Source organism: Caenorhabditis elegans, chromosome II, assembly GCF_000002985.6.
Source record: "Caenorhabditis elegans chromosome II".
NCBI lineage: Eukaryota > Metazoa > Nematoda > Chromadorea > Rhabditida > Rhabditidae > Caenorhabditis > Caenorhabditis elegans.
The window spans coordinates 8,523,491-8,539,424 of NC_003280.10; the positions used below are offsets into that span (position 1 = coordinate 8,523,491).

At 34.9% G+C, this 15,934-nt stretch overlaps 5 protein-coding genes and 2 non-coding genes across 8 annotated transcripts; 2 read left to right on the forward strand and 5 right to left on the reverse strand.

Moving 5' to 3' along the window:
* Positions 1-3: 3 nt before the first annotated feature.
* prp-9 (Matrin-type domain-containing protein) lies at positions 4-1,906 on the reverse strand. Its single transcript, NM_063398.8, has 6 exons — positions 1,761-1,906; positions 1,553-1,711; positions 959-1,485; positions 646-907; positions 401-586; positions 4-355 (listed from the first exon to the last, which is right to left on the reverse strand). Exons 1-6 carry the CDS (start codon positions 1,902-1,904, stop codon positions 131-133), a joined length of 1,503 nt encoding a protein of 500 aa, NP_495799.1. The 5' UTR covers positions 1,905-1,906; the 3' UTR covers positions 4-130.
* Positions 1,907-2,190: 284 nt separating this feature from the next.
* On the forward strand, positions 2,191-3,317 carry mrps-18B (28S ribosomal protein S18-2, mitochondrial). The gene is made up of 5 exons (NM_063399.6): positions 2,191-2,297; positions 2,378-2,471; positions 2,571-2,629; positions 2,673-2,753; positions 2,815-3,317. The coding sequence occupies exons 1-5, from the start codon at positions 2,199-2,201 to the stop codon at positions 3,196-3,198; spliced, it is 717 nt and encodes a 238-aa protein (NP_495800.1). The 5' UTR covers positions 2,191-2,198; the 3' UTR covers positions 3,199-3,317.
* On the reverse strand, positions 3,309-7,732 carry gldi-7 (Sodium/potassium-transporting ATPase subunit beta-1-interacting protein). Its single transcript, NM_063400.7, has 5 exons — positions 7,565-7,732; positions 4,830-5,062; positions 4,306-4,774; positions 3,982-4,104; positions 3,309-3,902 (listed from the first exon to the last, which is right to left on the reverse strand). Exons 1-5 carry the CDS (start codon positions 7,682-7,684, stop codon positions 3,420-3,422), a joined length of 1,428 nt encoding a protein of 475 aa, NP_495801.1. The 5' UTR covers positions 7,685-7,732; the 3' UTR covers positions 3,309-3,419.
* A 1,413-nt stretch (positions 7,733-9,145) lies between these two features.
* Positions 9,146-9,166, reverse strand: 21ur-14820. The gene has a single exon (NR_051444.1).
* Positions 9,167-9,601: 435 nt separating this feature from the next.
* On the reverse strand, positions 9,602-10,916 carry W01C9.1 (DUF148 domain-containing protein). Of its 2 annotated transcripts, none has more exons than NM_001404225.1 (4): positions 10,541-10,916; positions 10,363-10,473; positions 10,191-10,319; positions 9,602-9,914 (listed from the first exon to the last, which is right to left on the reverse strand). In NM_001404225.1, exons 1-4 carry the CDS (start codon positions 10,649-10,651, stop codon positions 9,711-9,713), a joined length of 555 nt encoding a protein of 184 aa, NP_001391120.1. In that variant the 5' UTR covers positions 10,652-10,916; the 3' UTR covers positions 9,602-9,710. The 2 variants fall into 2 exon arrangements, with proteins under 2 accessions (NP_001391120.1, NP_001391121.1); NM_001404224.1 differs by having other exon boundaries at positions 9,603-9,914; positions 10,565-10,751.
* Positions 10,917-11,173: 257 nt separating this feature from the next.
* On the reverse strand, positions 11,174-11,194 carry 21ur-13054. The gene has a single exon (NR_051445.1).
* Positions 11,195-12,869: 1,675 nt separating this feature from the next.
* W01C9.2 (Reverse transcriptase domain-containing protein) lies at positions 12,870-15,162 on the forward strand (the record flags this gene model as incomplete). Its single annotated transcript, NM_063402.3, has 8 exons — positions 12,870-12,957; positions 13,004-13,105; positions 13,150-13,259; positions 13,318-13,389; positions 13,536-13,850; positions 13,897-14,025; positions 14,098-14,888; positions 14,933-15,162. 8 exons carry the CDS (start codon positions 12,870-12,872, stop codon positions 15,018-15,020), a joined length of 1,695 nt encoding a protein of 564 aa, NP_495803.1. The 3' UTR covers positions 15,021-15,162.
* Positions 15,163-15,934: the final 772 nt, after the last annotated feature.

A 15,934-nucleotide genomic window follows, 5' to 3' on the forward strand; every position in this document is an offset into this window, starting at 1 on the left:
ACTAAAATTACAAAAAAGTTTATCCATTAAATTTGAAAAATGAGACCAATTGGTTAAAAACTTACAGAAATGTAAGATTAAAAAGGAAAAAAAATAACTTAGAAGAACAATGGAATACATAAAATAGCGTCTACAGAAGTCCTTGTCTTTTCAAATCCTCATACATCTTCCTGGTGACCACATTTCCGCTGGAGTCCTCGTACTCCTCATCGATGTCCGGATTCCATTTAGCCATCTCCTTTTCGGTTTTCAATTTATTCCATAAATCCAGTGCATCTTTGATCTTCGTAATGTTGGCGAAATGAGAGGTATTCGGAATTCCAAGACATCTCATTCCATGAGAATGTCGCCACTCCTGCAAATATCAAGTTTTTGAACGAGACCAATATAATGAACTTACGTTGAAATGCTTTTGGAACGCCTTTGGACCTTTGTAAGTTTGATTTCCACAGATTTCACATGAATATGATAGATTGAGGCCGTGAAGTTTGTACAACCAATACGGAATTGGCTTTCCATCCCAACCAAGCGGTAGATTTTTTGGATTATATGGTGCACTCTCATCAATTTCTTCCTCTTCCTCGATCTAAAAAATGAATTTTTAAATGTTTCTAAAAATAACTAGAGAAAATAATTCAAACCTACCACAATTTCCTCCTCCTCCTCTTCTTCGACCTCTCCAGCAGATCTAGCTTGTTTTCTCTCGACATTTTCGCGAGTTCCAGTACGTTCTTCAGCTAGAATATCAGCAAGTGCCATAATATGAGCTTCCGTTTGTGCCAATGTCAAATTTTTAGCGTTCTGCTTTTCGGCATCGGAATTATTTGAAGACATTGCTGCTTTTTCGAGATCTGACAGTTTATGCCCTTTGGTAGCGAAAAGACGATCAGCGCGTTCTTTCAGAGTTCTGAAAAATAACGAGGACTACAATTAAAAAATCCAAATATTTTTAACTCACCCTCCACATTTCAGACCAATTGCCATGAGAGCTCCTTTCAAACGTTCCAATCCCAATCCCTCGAGTTCTTCAGCACTATTGTATGGAGATAAATCCACAGCAGCTGCTTGAGGTCCGTTCTTGTTTTTATCAGCTTCCCAACCAGGAAGATTCCCTGCTTTAAATGCTCTTTCTACAGTTTGATTAACCTCAGAGAAAACTGAATCGAGATCATGGAGTGGGCGAGTTCGTTGCATGAAAGAAACAAGATAGTCTTTTAAGGAATTGATGTATTCTTTATATGCTCCTGTCTTCTTGGTAGTATTTTTCGGTATCTCTGTGAATTTCTCAAAATTCAACAAATACGTCATGTAATCAACCCTTTTGATGTTCTTCAAGTTAATGAATTTGTCGTATTGTGCATGAAGATCTAGAAAACGACCGTAAGCTTCTTCATCACTGAATTCAACCATATCTGGCTCGGCTCTTTCAGGGTTGATGATTTCTTCATTGATTTTTTGGAACTCCACGGTGAGTGGTTCGGCAAGCTGAAAATGTATAGAAATTATATTACAACCAAACTTAATTGTTTCCGGGGAAAATAACAAAACTAACCTCGTCTGGATTTCTTCTGTGCGCATCTTTGATGACCTTCAGTCTTGAATAAAATTCGGCGAACTCATTTGGACCAGAAACTGAATCCATTTCCATGCTCTTCGAACCGTCTTCATCTTTATAAAATTTGGCAAGCTCGGCGGAAACTGAATAGTACCTCTGAAAAATAATAATATTGAATTGAAATAACATAACAGTTATTTCTTACATCGACAAATGTTTTCACTCGCTGTTCGCTATTAACTTTGGCCTTATGCGTTAACTTTTCTGCAATTTTTTCCTTAACAGTTATATCGATTAATCGTTCCCGTTCCTCGTGCAAGTTTCTGATGGTTTCTAGACACGAATCCATTTCTGTAAAGTTTTCTTACAACTAAACATTTAAAAAATATTAAATTAGTGAATAACTATTCATAAAAAAGATTAAACAAGACAGAAGAATAAAAATTTGAGAAAAATAAGATGTTCGAAAATGTGCAACTTGACGTGACGGTGAACACACATTCCTTGCGTACACCGCATTTAACTTGACGCACAAAGTATATTATTTTATTTTTAAGTTTTTAATTGTAATTTAAAGCTATAAGCTTGTACTTTTTAAATATAATTAAATTGTTTAAAAGTTGTCTAAGTCAGTATTTCAGGTATGTTAGCCACTGGGGGATCATTCGCACGAAGGCTGATTCATTCTTCCTGCCGATTGGCTTGCGAAGGAAAAACTAAAGAAGTTCCGACTCCAGAAGAGGTAACTGATAATATATTTGAACTAAACTAATTTCTATGTTAAATTTATAAACAATTTTACTTAAAAATCGATATATTCAGGCCGGATACGCTTACAATCATGTTGAACGAAAGAAGGGAATGTACAAACCACAACACAGTATTGCCGAGCAGATTTCCTATATGAAAAGTCGAGGTAATATTCAATTTAGTTTCAAAAACAAAATAAGAGGAATTCTTTGTGTACAGCTTTCATGAATGCCAATTAAAAATTAAATTATTTAATATATTTCAGGATACGCAGAGGCTTACAAAGGACTTCCGATTTACAGATGGTATAAGAGAAACATCAAGGTAATTTGAATTCGAAAAATAAATAAATTGATTGAAAATTCAGGGTCAATCGAAACTTCAACCACCTCCAAGACTTTTCTGCATTGATAAACACGGCCGATTCAATCTAAATCATGCTTGTCCAGTAAGTTTTTGTAACAGCAACTAACATTTGCAGATATAACAAACAAATTCACGAATTACAGGTGTGCCGTGACGAATATCTATACTTCGACTACCGAAACCCAGGTCTCATTGAACAATTTTTGGCAGATGGCACCGACCAACCAATCGATATCCTGAAGAGTGGACTATGTCGTGAACAGTACACGCTACTTCGTGCACAACTTCTGAAAGCAAAAGAACATGGAACAATCACATTTGGAGTAGAATTCCGAAACTTTGATTATCGTCAATGGTACAAAAGCTGGACAGATGAACCTGGAAAGCCTGTTGAGAGAGCTGGTGTACGTCTGCAAGATATTCATCCAGATCCACTTGTTCACTTCCCAACATTCAAAAATGACAAGAACAACGACTGGGACGAATGGTGGATTCGTCATGATAAATTTGCCAAGAAGGCAAAGTAATTGTTTTAATTTTCCTAGCGTGTTCGGTTTTCAGCAATTTTCTTCGAATTTTAGTAGGTCTCTATCGTAATTTGTTATCACTTGTTGTTGGTTCTAATAAAAATTGAGCTCAATTATTTAAACATTTATTTTAAAAAAAGCAGAAAGAATACAAAAAAGAAAGAATAAACCCGTATATAGTGCCTAGAAAAAGACGGCAAGACATGAGATTTGAGTCAAAATTAAACAAGAAGTCCACCACTAGTCATCACGGGATAGTTAGATTCATTCTCAACAACCGATGGATCACTGGAAAGTGGAATTTCGTTGGGAGCGTGATAGTGACTTATAACACGAGCATTTTCAGTTTTCTGGACCCTGAATGCACTTTTATAAGACTGATTCTTGGCTCCTAGTTGCTCCGATAACCGTATTCCTGGAGAAAGAATCGGGGATGGATCAACAGTTGATAACGAAATTCCACCTTTCCCAACAATGTGAGTTTTGTGTGCCAACGAAGCTCCAGATGTTCTAGAAGAAGATCCAGAAGTTGTAGAAGATGGGGCTGGAGAGTTGAGCATCGGAGCAAACATTGAAGGAACCGAATCTTGAGAAGCATTTCTTGATTTATAGTCAGAACTCAAAGGGATAGTAGAAGCCGGTGCAACTTCAGAGTGTCCAGAAGATCTTGATCGGAGTCGTTCGTACATATCGTAGTCTGGCGTCTGAAAATTATAGATATTATTTCAACTATGAACTCTTGATATAAATATTTTGTATAGAAAATCATTCATGAAAACTCACATCTCTATCAGATGGCTCTGCCTCCAAATGCTGACGTATTCGCAAAAGAGTCGCACTTTTTGGGTCGAAGCTGACTAATGATGTGACATTAGTTCCACGATTTTCTTCTTCTAGGTCAGGTCTCTGAAAGAAAATATAGCAGTTGTGAAATGAAATATTTTATTCAACTAAATGACTACAGTAACCATTTTGTACTAATTTAATAATTAACCATCAAGTTTTCAAAAGTTGTAGCCAAAAGTTTCTACCTAAAACGACTTGAAAATCATGTATAAAATTATAGAAAATGGAAACATTTAACCAATTCAAAACAAACAAACTTACTCTCAACGGCATAATTTTCTTTTTAATTGGCTGTGTGTACACATCCTCCAAATTACTTTCTTCTTCTGATGATCTATTTGAAGAACACGGAGCACAATCTGGAGCTGGCATTTCTGGACGTGGATTCTTTTTCTTCTTCTTTGAATTTCTCTCGAATTGTCCTTTGACTTCTTTTTTCTCTGTCACTTTCACTTTTTCTCTCGAAGATCCTAAGTCGTCATATTGTGAATTGAGGTATCCACTGCTAGAATTATTCGTGGAACTTGGAGCTTTGGCAACTTTTGATGCACATATTTGAGCATAATGGTTAATTGATTGGGAATTTGATCTTATTGGTTTCTTTCGAAGTTCCACAATCACTAAGATCGAGAAAATTGAAGTTACGATTGCAAAAATAATATGAAGAATTGCTTGAGATGCTTCGACTGAGTAGAATGGAATGAGACACTGTTTTTGAACCCATTTCTTTCTGGAAATCATTTGATTATTTCATATTTCCAATTAGAATAAATGAAATCGCTCACCTTATCACATCAAACTCGGCATCACAATATGGTGTGAATCTTAAGAAAAACGAAGAAGAGTACGGTAGTCCAGCCGAAAGATATGGTCTTGAAATTTCTCCGAAGACTCCGATATACCATAGGAAAATGAGCACATTGATTGTAACGGAAAGAGCATTTGATGAGAGGAGAGTGTAAAGAAGTGGACGTCGTTTTTGAGTAGCACCGAATAAACCCGAGATCAGCAAGACAATCTGAAAATATTCGACTTGTTCTTTCCTATCAATTTATGATATTCACACTTTCAATTTTCCCTGAAAATTTTCTGTTCTTCTAGAAATACTAGGAAATCTTAATCTCATTAATCCCAGTTTTTCCTCAAAAACATGAATATTTTTGTGTAAACTTTGCAAACCATTCTTTCCCGATCCCTGCCCATAATTAGACAGGATAGTCGAGGTCAGACACAATTTTTCGTCGAAAAACTGGCAATTATCTAGAGAATAAGCAGGAGTGTCTCTACCTACTCATGTTATATTTAATCACGATGTCAGAAATAACGGGCGGTACGGTTATTGAGATGGCTATGTACAGAATGATGGCGCCAAAAGTGGCAAGGTTGGGCGATTTGAACTAATAATAAGACTGGAAATAAATATTTTATTATGAATATTAATGTATTCATATTTTTTCTTTAATTGGATATAGAAATTGGTGCACTCGAACTACTGTACTTTCTCTATCAGTGCTGTGCCCCATTGCTCAAGTTATGATATGTAGAAATTGGATATAATTTTTCGAAGTGGAGCAATGAAGTACAATACCAATAGTAAATTAAAGTATTGCTTTATTTTGAAACTACTCCCCCGCGAATTCACCCCTTTAAGACTAAACTTTAATTTGAAAGTTTCAAAAGTTTGAAGAAGGGCAATCAAATGGGAATTAACATTTCATTCTTCTTCTCTTTCTACCAATTTTGTGTCACAGCGGGAGAGAGCTTAGCCCTTCACCTCCGTTTTCAGGGTCATTCTAATCCTCTTTCTCTCGTTCTACTTGTTCTCGAAAACTACCGTATAAGAATGCGAATAATAATTCTAATAATCATGATTCATTTGATATAACCATTCTCACTCCCATCTCATGAATTCCTTTTGAGAGGCGTCACATTGTTGTATAGTGGTAGCGGTTTATCGGTTCGCGCGATGCCGCGCAAATCGAGATAACGGTTTTGGTTTGGGGGGGCAGAGGATTGAGAAAGGAGAAATAGAGATTTATGATAAGTTGAAACGAACAAGCTTGATTTAATTTAACAGATTGAATGTGACTGATCTTTTAATTTTTCCGGTGATGATTTACCAAATTTTACCAAAATATCGGAAAATTTAATCACATTTAATTTACTATTTATAGTATACTTATAATTTTCCCTACTTGCATACAAATTCCGGGATATCTTTCAGAACCATACGCATTCTTCAAATATATTATCCCATGACACACCTAATCCAATTACAAACTGATCCACTAGTCATACTCATTATCGAATCGAATAAAAAGTTTATCCCTGTCAATTCCGCCAATCCGCATCAAGTTGGAAGCTGCCCTGTATGATCCTTTCATTCATTTTTTGTTCAGTTTCCGTTCCGAAAAGTTCTGACAGCAAGCGGGAGAGGAGATACTTGAAACAAAAAGAGAGCCGTTTTCTTGTCCAACGCGGTGCCGCCCGTTGTTATTTTATCAGAACAATTGAGCAGGGAAATGTCTTCAATATCTAAGGCCACAAGCTTGAGGGAAAACGATGGACTATTTGCTCAGGGAACAAACAACATTTGTGGGATGTTTATTCGTATTCATCGAAAATGACGAGAAAATGCAAGAGGAGAGATGACCAGATCCCATGGCAAACAGGTTCAGGTATTCACAGGTAATGCCATCGGATTGGAATGCTTCGGTCAGTGAGATGAGCTCTCCTCATCAACTAGATTATAACAACTGGTAAATCAATGAAATCAAAACTTATGGTTATAGTATCTAAAGTTTTCGCTTTAATGGTTTTGACATCAAACAGCTCTAGCAGATCTTTATCAACTAATCAAAAATTTTAACTGAATCTGGGTTGGAGTTCTTTAGAGGGCGAAATAGCGTCATTGGTGGCTTCTGTTTTGCCTAAATATACTTCAAATAACCCAAAAAACGTCCAAATGTTAAAAAAAAATCAAATTTAAATATTTCATTCGAAGCTTTGTTGTATTGCCAAATTTACGAAAAAACTGGGTTTTTGGCCGATATCAAAAATTATGAGTGACGAAAACTGAATAATAAGCCTCTCTTACTGAAAATACAAAATTTTCAAAATGTTTTCAAAGTTTTATCATAATATTTGGGGATTCTAGCACTCTATAAGTAATTTTTAACAATTTCATCACCGGCGATTTAGAAAAGAGTTTCAAAACCATTTTTCTAAATTCACTATTCATCAAAAACTCAAAAAATCATTCGAATAACACGTTTCCGAACGTGCTGAAATAAGTGTTAAAGTTAATATCAAAGTACAATCTTTGAAAGCACTTAGCCAAAGATCTGTTTTCCATGATCATTGGTACTATACGAGTATCTACAAATTTCAAATGATCAACACGGTATCCGGTTCCGTGCTCAATCCTATATCCACCTTATTCCCACCTTTTCTTCCACTTAATCTCCGGTATTTACATGACATGCCTGCTAGAAAGCCGCAGACAGGTCAAACATCTCACCTGCACAAAATCAAAAACGACAACGACCCAAAGATTTCCAATCAAATCGAATACAAGTCGTGCTATCGAGAGAAGCGTCCACGTGGCAAGTAGAAGTGAGAGCAGCCACCGAACAGACATCGGCTCATGCCTCCATCCAACTGAACACACTAGTTACTGTATATGGGTCTGAAATATATATGAAAAAATACTAATATTTAGAACGCATCATTTGAAAAATTAAAGTTTTGAAATAAATGAATTGTTCTAATGAATGAGTAACATCTAGACAATAATTTGCAAGCACTTAAACCAAAATTTAATAGGATGATGATAGTCGTCCTGCAGGACAACCATGCTTATCAACAAAAATGGGAACAGACAAAAATGAATGACGAGGGATGAAAGTGAGAAAATAATAAATGGTAGTTGTAAAAGACGGAGGCAAGAAAAAAACGAAGAAAGATGAATGGAAATGGCTGTGAAAAAGAAGCAAATATCATCTTCATAAACAAATAAACAAATGAATGGATGGTGCCTAAGAGTTCACTAAAGCACTTTTGAAATATATTCTTGATAGAATCGTGTCTAGTGTCTTATTTAACTGAAGAACATTTTGAGAAGAATTAATAAAATGATAACAAATTCAAAAGAAAAAAGAAATGAAAATTATGATATTCGATACAGTGATCAAAAATGTACCAAATGCAAAAAAATCTAGAACTGAAACAATTCCAAAACTAATGTATTCTACAAATAGAGAATGTTAAAATTTCAAATTTACCTTTGAAAAACTAGGTTGTTGCTTAAAATAAAATTCATAAACTACACTGGTCACATGAAAAGTTTCAAAATATTAAAATTTTCAAGTACGAGTTTAATTGTAGCATGACAGTTTCATGAGACGGGTTTGAAAGTGTTTGAAAAATACTGTAAGATACTTCTAGAACTAGATAAAGATTTTCTAAAACAATAGAGTTTCAATAATTCAACTTATACTCTCTGAGTCTCTAGTTCTATAGGTAATAATAGCATACTATCGGGAATATACACACATACCCGAATGGACCCCTTTCGAAAGCGCGGGAATCGCTCAGCCAGCGAGACACTGGAACTGTTTGAAGAGACGCAGAATTAATGAGAAAAAGGTAACTGACACGCCCAGTTTCGATGAGACCTCCTCAACTGCGGAACTGAATGAAAAGAGAATTGAGAGAAAACAGAAAGTATTAGGTTGACTTGTCGAAAGAGGGGTCGAATTGTGGGAGAGAGAGTTAGTTTACATACGGAAGAGTGAAAGCGATGCTTCCGAACATCGTGCTTTTCGGATTTTAACACATGAACTTTATGAGTGTGAGGTGAATTGAAATGATAATTCATGGTAAGTTAGGCGGATCTGTGCGAGAACTTGGTTACCCGTTTCTGGAAAATGCAGCATTTGATAACTTTGCCAACTTTGCGACTCACTGAAGACTCAGGTTACTTTAATAATTTTTAGATTATTAAAGCTATATTTTTCCAAAAGACGACTCGTGTTTTCAGTAAGCTGTTCAAAAACTCATTCAAAAACGGTTTACTAGTCAAAAGAAAGTTCGAATAGGTTCTAAATTTATTCAGAAGGCAACAAAGTTAAAATTTAATTGTATCTCAATAGAAAAAAGAAATGAAAATGCATAAAAATTCCATTGAAGGCGAAACTCGATCGGAAAACACTTTTCCTCACTTATCTGATTTGTACATTCTCGTTTTTTCGTTCACTTTTTTCCGGGATAAACAAAACTAGCTAATAACTGATTCTCCGTTCCATTAGCTACTTGTTGTTCTTCTCATTATCTAAACAAGGACTCTTCACTTTACTGCTCTTTCTGAACGGGCGGCACAGCGACACAAAAACAAATAAATACAACTGGTAACTGGAGATTTTCTGTTTTATGCGCGGAACATTCGGGGGACCTGTTTCTGGTTCTGTCCTGTCTCTTGTCCGGTTGTGTGTTCAAATACATTGGTATAATCTGTTTACCTATGTCTTGCACCTATCCTGACTGATGTGCTCTCTGGATTACAAATACATTAACTTTTATTTTAATCTTTAAATCAATATATTCAAAATACAATCTATAATTTAGCACCATAAACAAAAATACGTTAAATACACTTTAAGAAACAATTAAACTGTGAGCTTTTCCGTAAATAATATCGCTCGGAGCATTTGCCTCATCACCAAATCCAATATATTGCTCATTTCATCACTGACAGCTGATACCACAAAATCACTAAACTCTGAGAACATCATTTCAGTTCGAGCTTTTCGTTCATTTGTTCCCATTTTTGTATCTTTCAGAGCTTGCAAGTGGACGATTGTGTAATGCGTCTGAAATATGTCTGGAATTATTTTTTTGATTTAAAGAAATTACAGAAACCTAGATGTTTACTTATCTAGAAGATTCAAAATAAGTAAAACACTTAAGTTGTTTAACCTTGCTATTGTGGAAAACTGTTGAATTAACTGGAATTCTGAAAATTGATCAAAAGAAAAACAATTAAAATTTGTTTTTTTCAATGTGGGAAATAAGCTATTTCGAATACTTTCAGAGCACATGTATACAATGAGAAAAATATAAAACATTTAAACTTTAATTAAACATACCTTTTCCGCAATTTCCTGTAACCGTTCATCTTGAGCTAATTTCAAGAGAATTGATTCTGCTTTATATGCATTATAGGATTGTTGTACTTCCGTTCGTAAAGTTCCAACTAGAACATCTAATTCTGTCATCTAAAAATAATTTCAATACATAACGTTTTTATAGAACAAATACTTTTCGAATTTGTGCAATTCCAGGAGTCCGATATATTGCCATAAACTGTTCAATGGCTTCTGAGGTGGCATTGATAAGAAATGGAGGTTTTGGAGCGGGTTCCAGTGTAATCTGAAAAATAAAATTGTTAAAACAATAAAGAAACATTTTGTTTATTTAGTTTTGTGTGGTAGCGAACCTGATCAGTCCGATATGCACCGACCTCGTCCAAATTGAATTGTCGAACGTCGAACATTGGTTTCTTGGCCGCCTGGGCACCAACAAAAACTGTGAGAATTAGAAAAAGCATTGGATAATAGAACTTATAATAATAATTATTATAATGCAGATGAAATATAGAAATACCGAGATATCTAAGTGTAAAGGCGGAGTATGGAGCAAACACGTCAAAATGGAAGTGAAAACTGCGAGTGGAATGTTTGTGTGTTGACACTCTGTATATAATTTCGATATCCGATCGTTCGGAAAAGCTCAATTCACATCTGGTAGTAATCCATCTTGTTACTTTCATGTTTGAGTACCATACGTCAAAACATGTCAAATGCACCTAAAACCCGATCCGTAAGTAAAGAATAACTGAATGATAAATGAATTTTTTGTTTAGGTGATTAAAAATACAGAGTGTATAGTTTATAATAAAAACTTTTCCAACATTGAAACGCATTCGTAGCAAGGCCGTCCATTTCTTGATCCTTGATCCTTGATTTTTTGCACTTTTTGCAAGAATTCTTGATTCTTGATTCTTGCAAAAATTTTCCCGTTGGACGGCCTTGATTTGTAGTAGTTATGCATATATAAAACCAAACAGGCTAACCACAAATATTCCAACTAATTGTAATCCCCATCACGAAGATGTACTTAATATATTTAAAAAACGGCACTTTTCTGATTTCTGCCCCCCCCCCCCCCAAAAAAGTTTTTGATATTTTCATTAATGAAACGTGAACCTTTTTTGAAATTTCTTTTTTGTTTTTTTTTTGTTGTTTATTGTTGTTTTGTTGTTTATTGTTGTTGTTTATTGTTGTTGTTTATTGTTGTTGTTTATTGTTGTTTTCTAAGCCTAAAAATGGAAATAGTATTGAAATAAACATTCACGTGTGAATTTAAATTAAAATTTTTCAATTTGTTTTTCGTGGGTTTTGGGCTGTGCTTAATTAGCCATAACTCAAAAACTAAAAATTATTTTTGAAAACTCTCAACTAACAAAATGTTGGCGATGGTGTGTTGTGACACTGTTGTCTACATTGCGTAATAAGTATTATCTCAAAAAAAAAAACTGCCGTATAAAACGTTACAGCGGCACCTCTTACAACGTTACAGCGGTACCTGGCGGGTCGGTTTTTTTACCTTACATCCAAAATCGTCTGTAACTCAAGAAAAAATCGCTTCCATAAAAATAATTTTATTGAAAAAATGATTTGCTTAAAATTTTGTATCATATGCACTCAATAACTTTATTTTCAACTCGCCATGAAAGTAGTGGTAAACAATTAAACTATGTTCTCTAAAGACGTGGTTTATCCACTATGATCAAGAAGCTGGTCATCAATTTAAAAAATTGATTATACATATGATTTTTTGAAGAACTACTAGTTATATTATATTCAGGCGTTTTACGTCTGAAAAGCAATACTCCGAAAAGTTTGACTACCATTTTCATGAAGTGTGATCAACAACAGTTTGGAATATATATGCTTAATCGTTTGCCTTTTACTTCCTGGCGGGTCGAGAACAAAGTTATTATATGCATATGACAAAAAATTTCATGAATACCATTTTATTAATAAAATTATTTTTATGAAAGCAATTTTTTCTTGAGTTACAGACAATTTCAGATTTAGATCAAAATCGACCAGCCAGATGTCTGTCGCTGTATTGTTCTTCAAAGCAGTTTTTGCAAAATAATGTTTATCAGACAATTTGAACAACGTAATGACCAACATCTTGTTAGTTGACCGTTTTTGAAAACAATGTTTAGATTTTGAGTTATGGTTATTTAAACACAGCCCGAAATTCACGAAAAATTGTTTGTGCATACCTTTAGCACTGTAGATGTAGTTGTAACAAAAACATCAACTTTTGACTTTAAAAATTGAATAATTACAAAAATAATAATTATAATGTTCTACTCATACACAATGCCATGAATTGCCCTTAGTTTCACATTTTCAAGCTCAATTAGTTAAACACAATTATTGTTCTTCAGATAAATCAATGGCATAGAACATGCATTGATTAAGCTGACAAGCCAATTCATTATCGTTTGCTGCTTCCATACTCTAGTCTTACTTATGTCATCGCTTAACGCATTATTCTCGTATCTTCATATGAAATACAAGTTGGGTGGCATAACATTAACTTGTTACTGCAAACTACTTTTGTTATTCCTCTAGCCGTTTGTTACCAAAGGCATATCACTTTGTCTTTATCCACTTGACGTCTGCTTTTAACTTTAACTATTGTAATGAAATGGGTTTTGGGATTGGTACTTTGTTTACAGATTTCAAATGTTCAAAGGTAAGATAACTTTAAAAACGTCAAATATCTTGATATTTAGTTTTCCAAAAAAGCAAAGTGAGCCCCAGGTTTTCATGGGTAAGTCAAAACGTTTCTATGAAAAACCTTGCTAGTTGATTTTTAGCAACAATTGACCTGGACACTGTTCGAAAACCGTCCGCTAATTCGAAAGTAGTACATGATGTAGGATCAGAGTCACAACAACAAAGAAAAAATGTTACCAAAGGTTTGAATAAAGTTGATCAATTTACACAAGTTACATATTTTCAGCACCAGATTACGGAGACTATGAGGACTATGAACTGACTGCTAAACCAGAAGATTGGACTACTACAACAGCTTTACCAGGCAAAAGATCCAATCGCAAGGATCAAAATGAGGTGAAACTAATTTTTCTGAACATTAACAGTTTGGATCACATTTTGCAATTTTTTTCAGCCCCCGTTGCTGGATTCCCAATTCAAACCACACGTGAGAGTATTGTTGAATGATGAAAAAAGCACGGAAGATGTAAGAATGTATTTTGAAAAATTAAAAAGTTCGCTGATTTAAGAATGGGGGAAGTAGAGCCATGGATAACCTTTTGTGATTTCAATTAATTGTTAAATTAAATTTCCTTTAAAAAAATTTAATGTTTCCTTTCATACGTATTTCAGATTCGAGATGAACTTTCTCGCCTAATAGGTGACCTGCACAGAGAAGAAAATACACTGAGAACTACAGTAACCAAGGATGATATGACAGCAACTCCTTTATCAATTAGAAGAAATCCAACTTCTACACAGGACATAGAGGCATTGGTTTCTTCAGTTGAAATGATGTTACTGGGAAATGAGACAATGTTCTTTGGTGATGAGGAAGGATCTGGAGAAAATTCTGGAAATGATGAAATAATCAATACAACACTTCCAACTACGACAGTCGGTACAACATCAAGAAAACCATTGCTTTTCACCACTGTGATACAGGAAGTTAGTTTGGTTCAAGTGATGACGTCATATTTTGGTTTTATTTTAGGTAAAAAATGCACCAGTTACAGCAAGACCGGATCCATTTGCTCACCTTGACTATGATTTGTCAGATCACAGTAATTTAAAAAAATCAAAGAAAACTATGCCAAAAGTCGATAGACTGACAAAATATAAGGTGAGTTGAAAAATAAAAATATGTGAAAAGTTTATGCCTTAAAAGTTAATGGTTCTATAAATTTTCTTTCAGCTTCATGGTGGATCAGTCGAGCCTACGAAAAAATTAAACAAATCTAGTCTTGTCAAAAACCCAACTCCGCTCATTGTTCGACCAGGAAAGAAATCAAAGTTCAACCGGAGAAAGAATCTCAGAAAAGTTGGGAAAATCGATAGAATGCGCAGAGTCAAAAATTTGAACCACCGAATCCGTGCACAAAATAGAATGAGAATTCGCAAAGTTCTTTCAAAAATGATATTTGGAGCACGAGATTCTGATGTTATGCCGAATAAGCAAAAACCGAAATTAGTGGGATCAGATGGAATTATAATGCCTCGTCAACCAGCAAGAAAATTGCAAAAAAATCAAGCCGTCGATTTTCAGAGAAGAGATAAGAGAGATGCATCTCCTCAGTTGCAGTTTATTGATTCTGAGCAAGAACAAGTTGAAAGTTTATCAGCAGGTGGAGCATGGGATACAGTACCAATTGAAAAAAGTATAATTGAATCCATTCACTTGGAGCCTCATCCATATTATCATTTGAAAACTGAAACAAGAACTCAAGTTGAACCAAGTCCAATGGTAACCGAAGCATCTTTAGATGATGAATATGAAAAATATGATGAAGATGAAAATGAAGTTGAAGTGAGAGACACCCGTCCAATGAAAAATGGACTTGTTCAAGTTTCACTAAACGGGAATACAGTATCCAATGCACCCAAACGGATGAAAATGGTGGCATTGAACTCCGTGAAAAAGATTAGCAAAAAGGAGAAAAGTACAAATGGATTAGCGGTTGTTGCTCCAACGGCCAAGAAACAAACGTAAGATAGAACTACTATCAAAAGTTATTTGAAAATGATTATAGAATGCTCGAACTTCTGATTGGCGACTTTTTGATGAGAGTTCCTCCGACTGCACGTAATCCTTATTTAACGGAAGAACAATGGTCATAGCTATATCATTCCTCGTTTATCTTTGATCTTTGAAGTGTGCAATAAATTTTAATTATTTTTATGCGATTTCAATATATGTCATACTTCTGTTGAAATCATACATAATTTTATTTTGAAGTTAATTAATGAAAGTTACCGGCTTTGTTTTAATTTATGTTTTCAATTTATTCCACATTTTTAGTTGAAAGTTTGAAAAAATTTCGGATCTTGTCAAAATTGGCATTTTCTGAAATTTCTGGAGAGACCGGATTTTGAACTGCAAAAAAATATTTTGAGAAGTTTCAATAGGTTATTCGGTTCTTTAGGGCAAGTCTATTCACGAAAAAACTCAACTCAATGTAGCAGTTGGCCAATATTTTCTAGTTTTCGAGATGAGCTTTCATTCCGCTCTTCTGACATTCAATTGAATCCAGATATTCATGAAACATACGAGATGGTTTATTTCGAATTGAAATAGTGTGGTGAACTTCAATTCCTTGAAAACTTCTATTCCACAAAGTGATTCCTTTGCTCATTTTCCTATTTGTGTACCCAGCAAGGTGTTCCGTGTTCCTCACCCAGTAGTACAGCTTCCAGTCTCTCTCCGAGCCACAAACATACACAACATGTGCACCTCTTTCTCTCCATCTCATTCCCTCAATACCAAATATTTGCCTTTGACCTTCTCTTTCCCTGGCGACTGACCAACCCGCTACCTCTTCAGTCTCTCGTATTTATATTTATTTATGAATATATAGATATTGAATTCAATGTTCCCTGACTTTTTCCCTCAACTTGAAATATTGATGTGGCCTTTTTTGACTGTTTTCGCAGTTTTTTGGAAGTGGATGACCAGACCGTTCCCGTACTTGAGCTACCGTAACCCCCAAGTGGGACGACCGTGTACTCGCATTCCGCTCTGCGCGAAACTGTTG

Bases quoted from the DNA above. Each gene is read 5' to 3' on its own strand.
- prp-9 (NM_063398.8), bottom strand. From the start codon at position 1,904: ATGGATTCGTGTCTAGAAACCATCAGAAACTTGCACGAGGAACGGGAA. The intron at 1,712-1,760 runs GTAAGAAATAAC...ATTATTTTTCAG, and splicing joins GAGTGAAAACATTTGTCGAT to AGGTACTATTCAGTTTCCGC. The intron at 587-645 runs GTAGGTTTGAAT...TTCATTTTTTAG, and splicing joins AGGAGGAGGAGGAAATTGTG to ATCGAGGAAGAGGAAGAAAT.
- mrps-18B (NM_063399.6), top strand. From the start codon at position 2,199: ATGTTAGCCACTGGGGGATCATTCGCACGAAGGCTGATTCATTCTTCC. The intron at 2,298-2,377 runs GTAACTGATAAT...CGATATATTCAG, and splicing joins AAGTTCCGACTCCAGAAGAG to GCCGGATACGCTTACAATCA. The intron at 2,754-2,814 runs GTAAGTTTTTGT...CACGAATTACAG, and splicing joins ATCTAAATCATGCTTGTCCA to GTGTGCCGTGACGAATATCT.
- gldi-7 (NM_063400.7), bottom strand. From the start codon at position 7,684: ATGTCTGTTCGGTGGCTGCTCTCACTTCTACTTGCCACGTGGACGCTT. The intron at 5,063-7,564 runs GTGAGATGTTTG...GAATATTTTCAG, and splicing joins TCGTTTTTGATTTTGTGCAG to ATTGTCTTGCTGATCTCGGG. The intron at 4,775-4,829 runs GTGAGCGATTTC...AATGATTTCCAG, and splicing joins GCCGAGTTTGATGTGATAAG to AAAGAAATGGGTTCAAAAAC.
- W01C9.1 (NM_001404225.1), bottom strand. From the start codon at position 10,651: ATGCTTTTTCTAATTCTCACAGTTTTTGTTGGTGCCCAGGCGGCCAAG. The intron at 10,474-10,540 runs GTTCGCTACCAC...TTTATTTTTCAG, and splicing joins GTGCATATCGGACTGATCAG to ATTACACTGGAACCCGCTCC. The intron at 9,915-10,190 runs GTATGTTTAATT...GACATATTTCAG, and splicing joins TACAGGAAATTGCGGAAAAG to ACGCATTACACAATCGTCCA.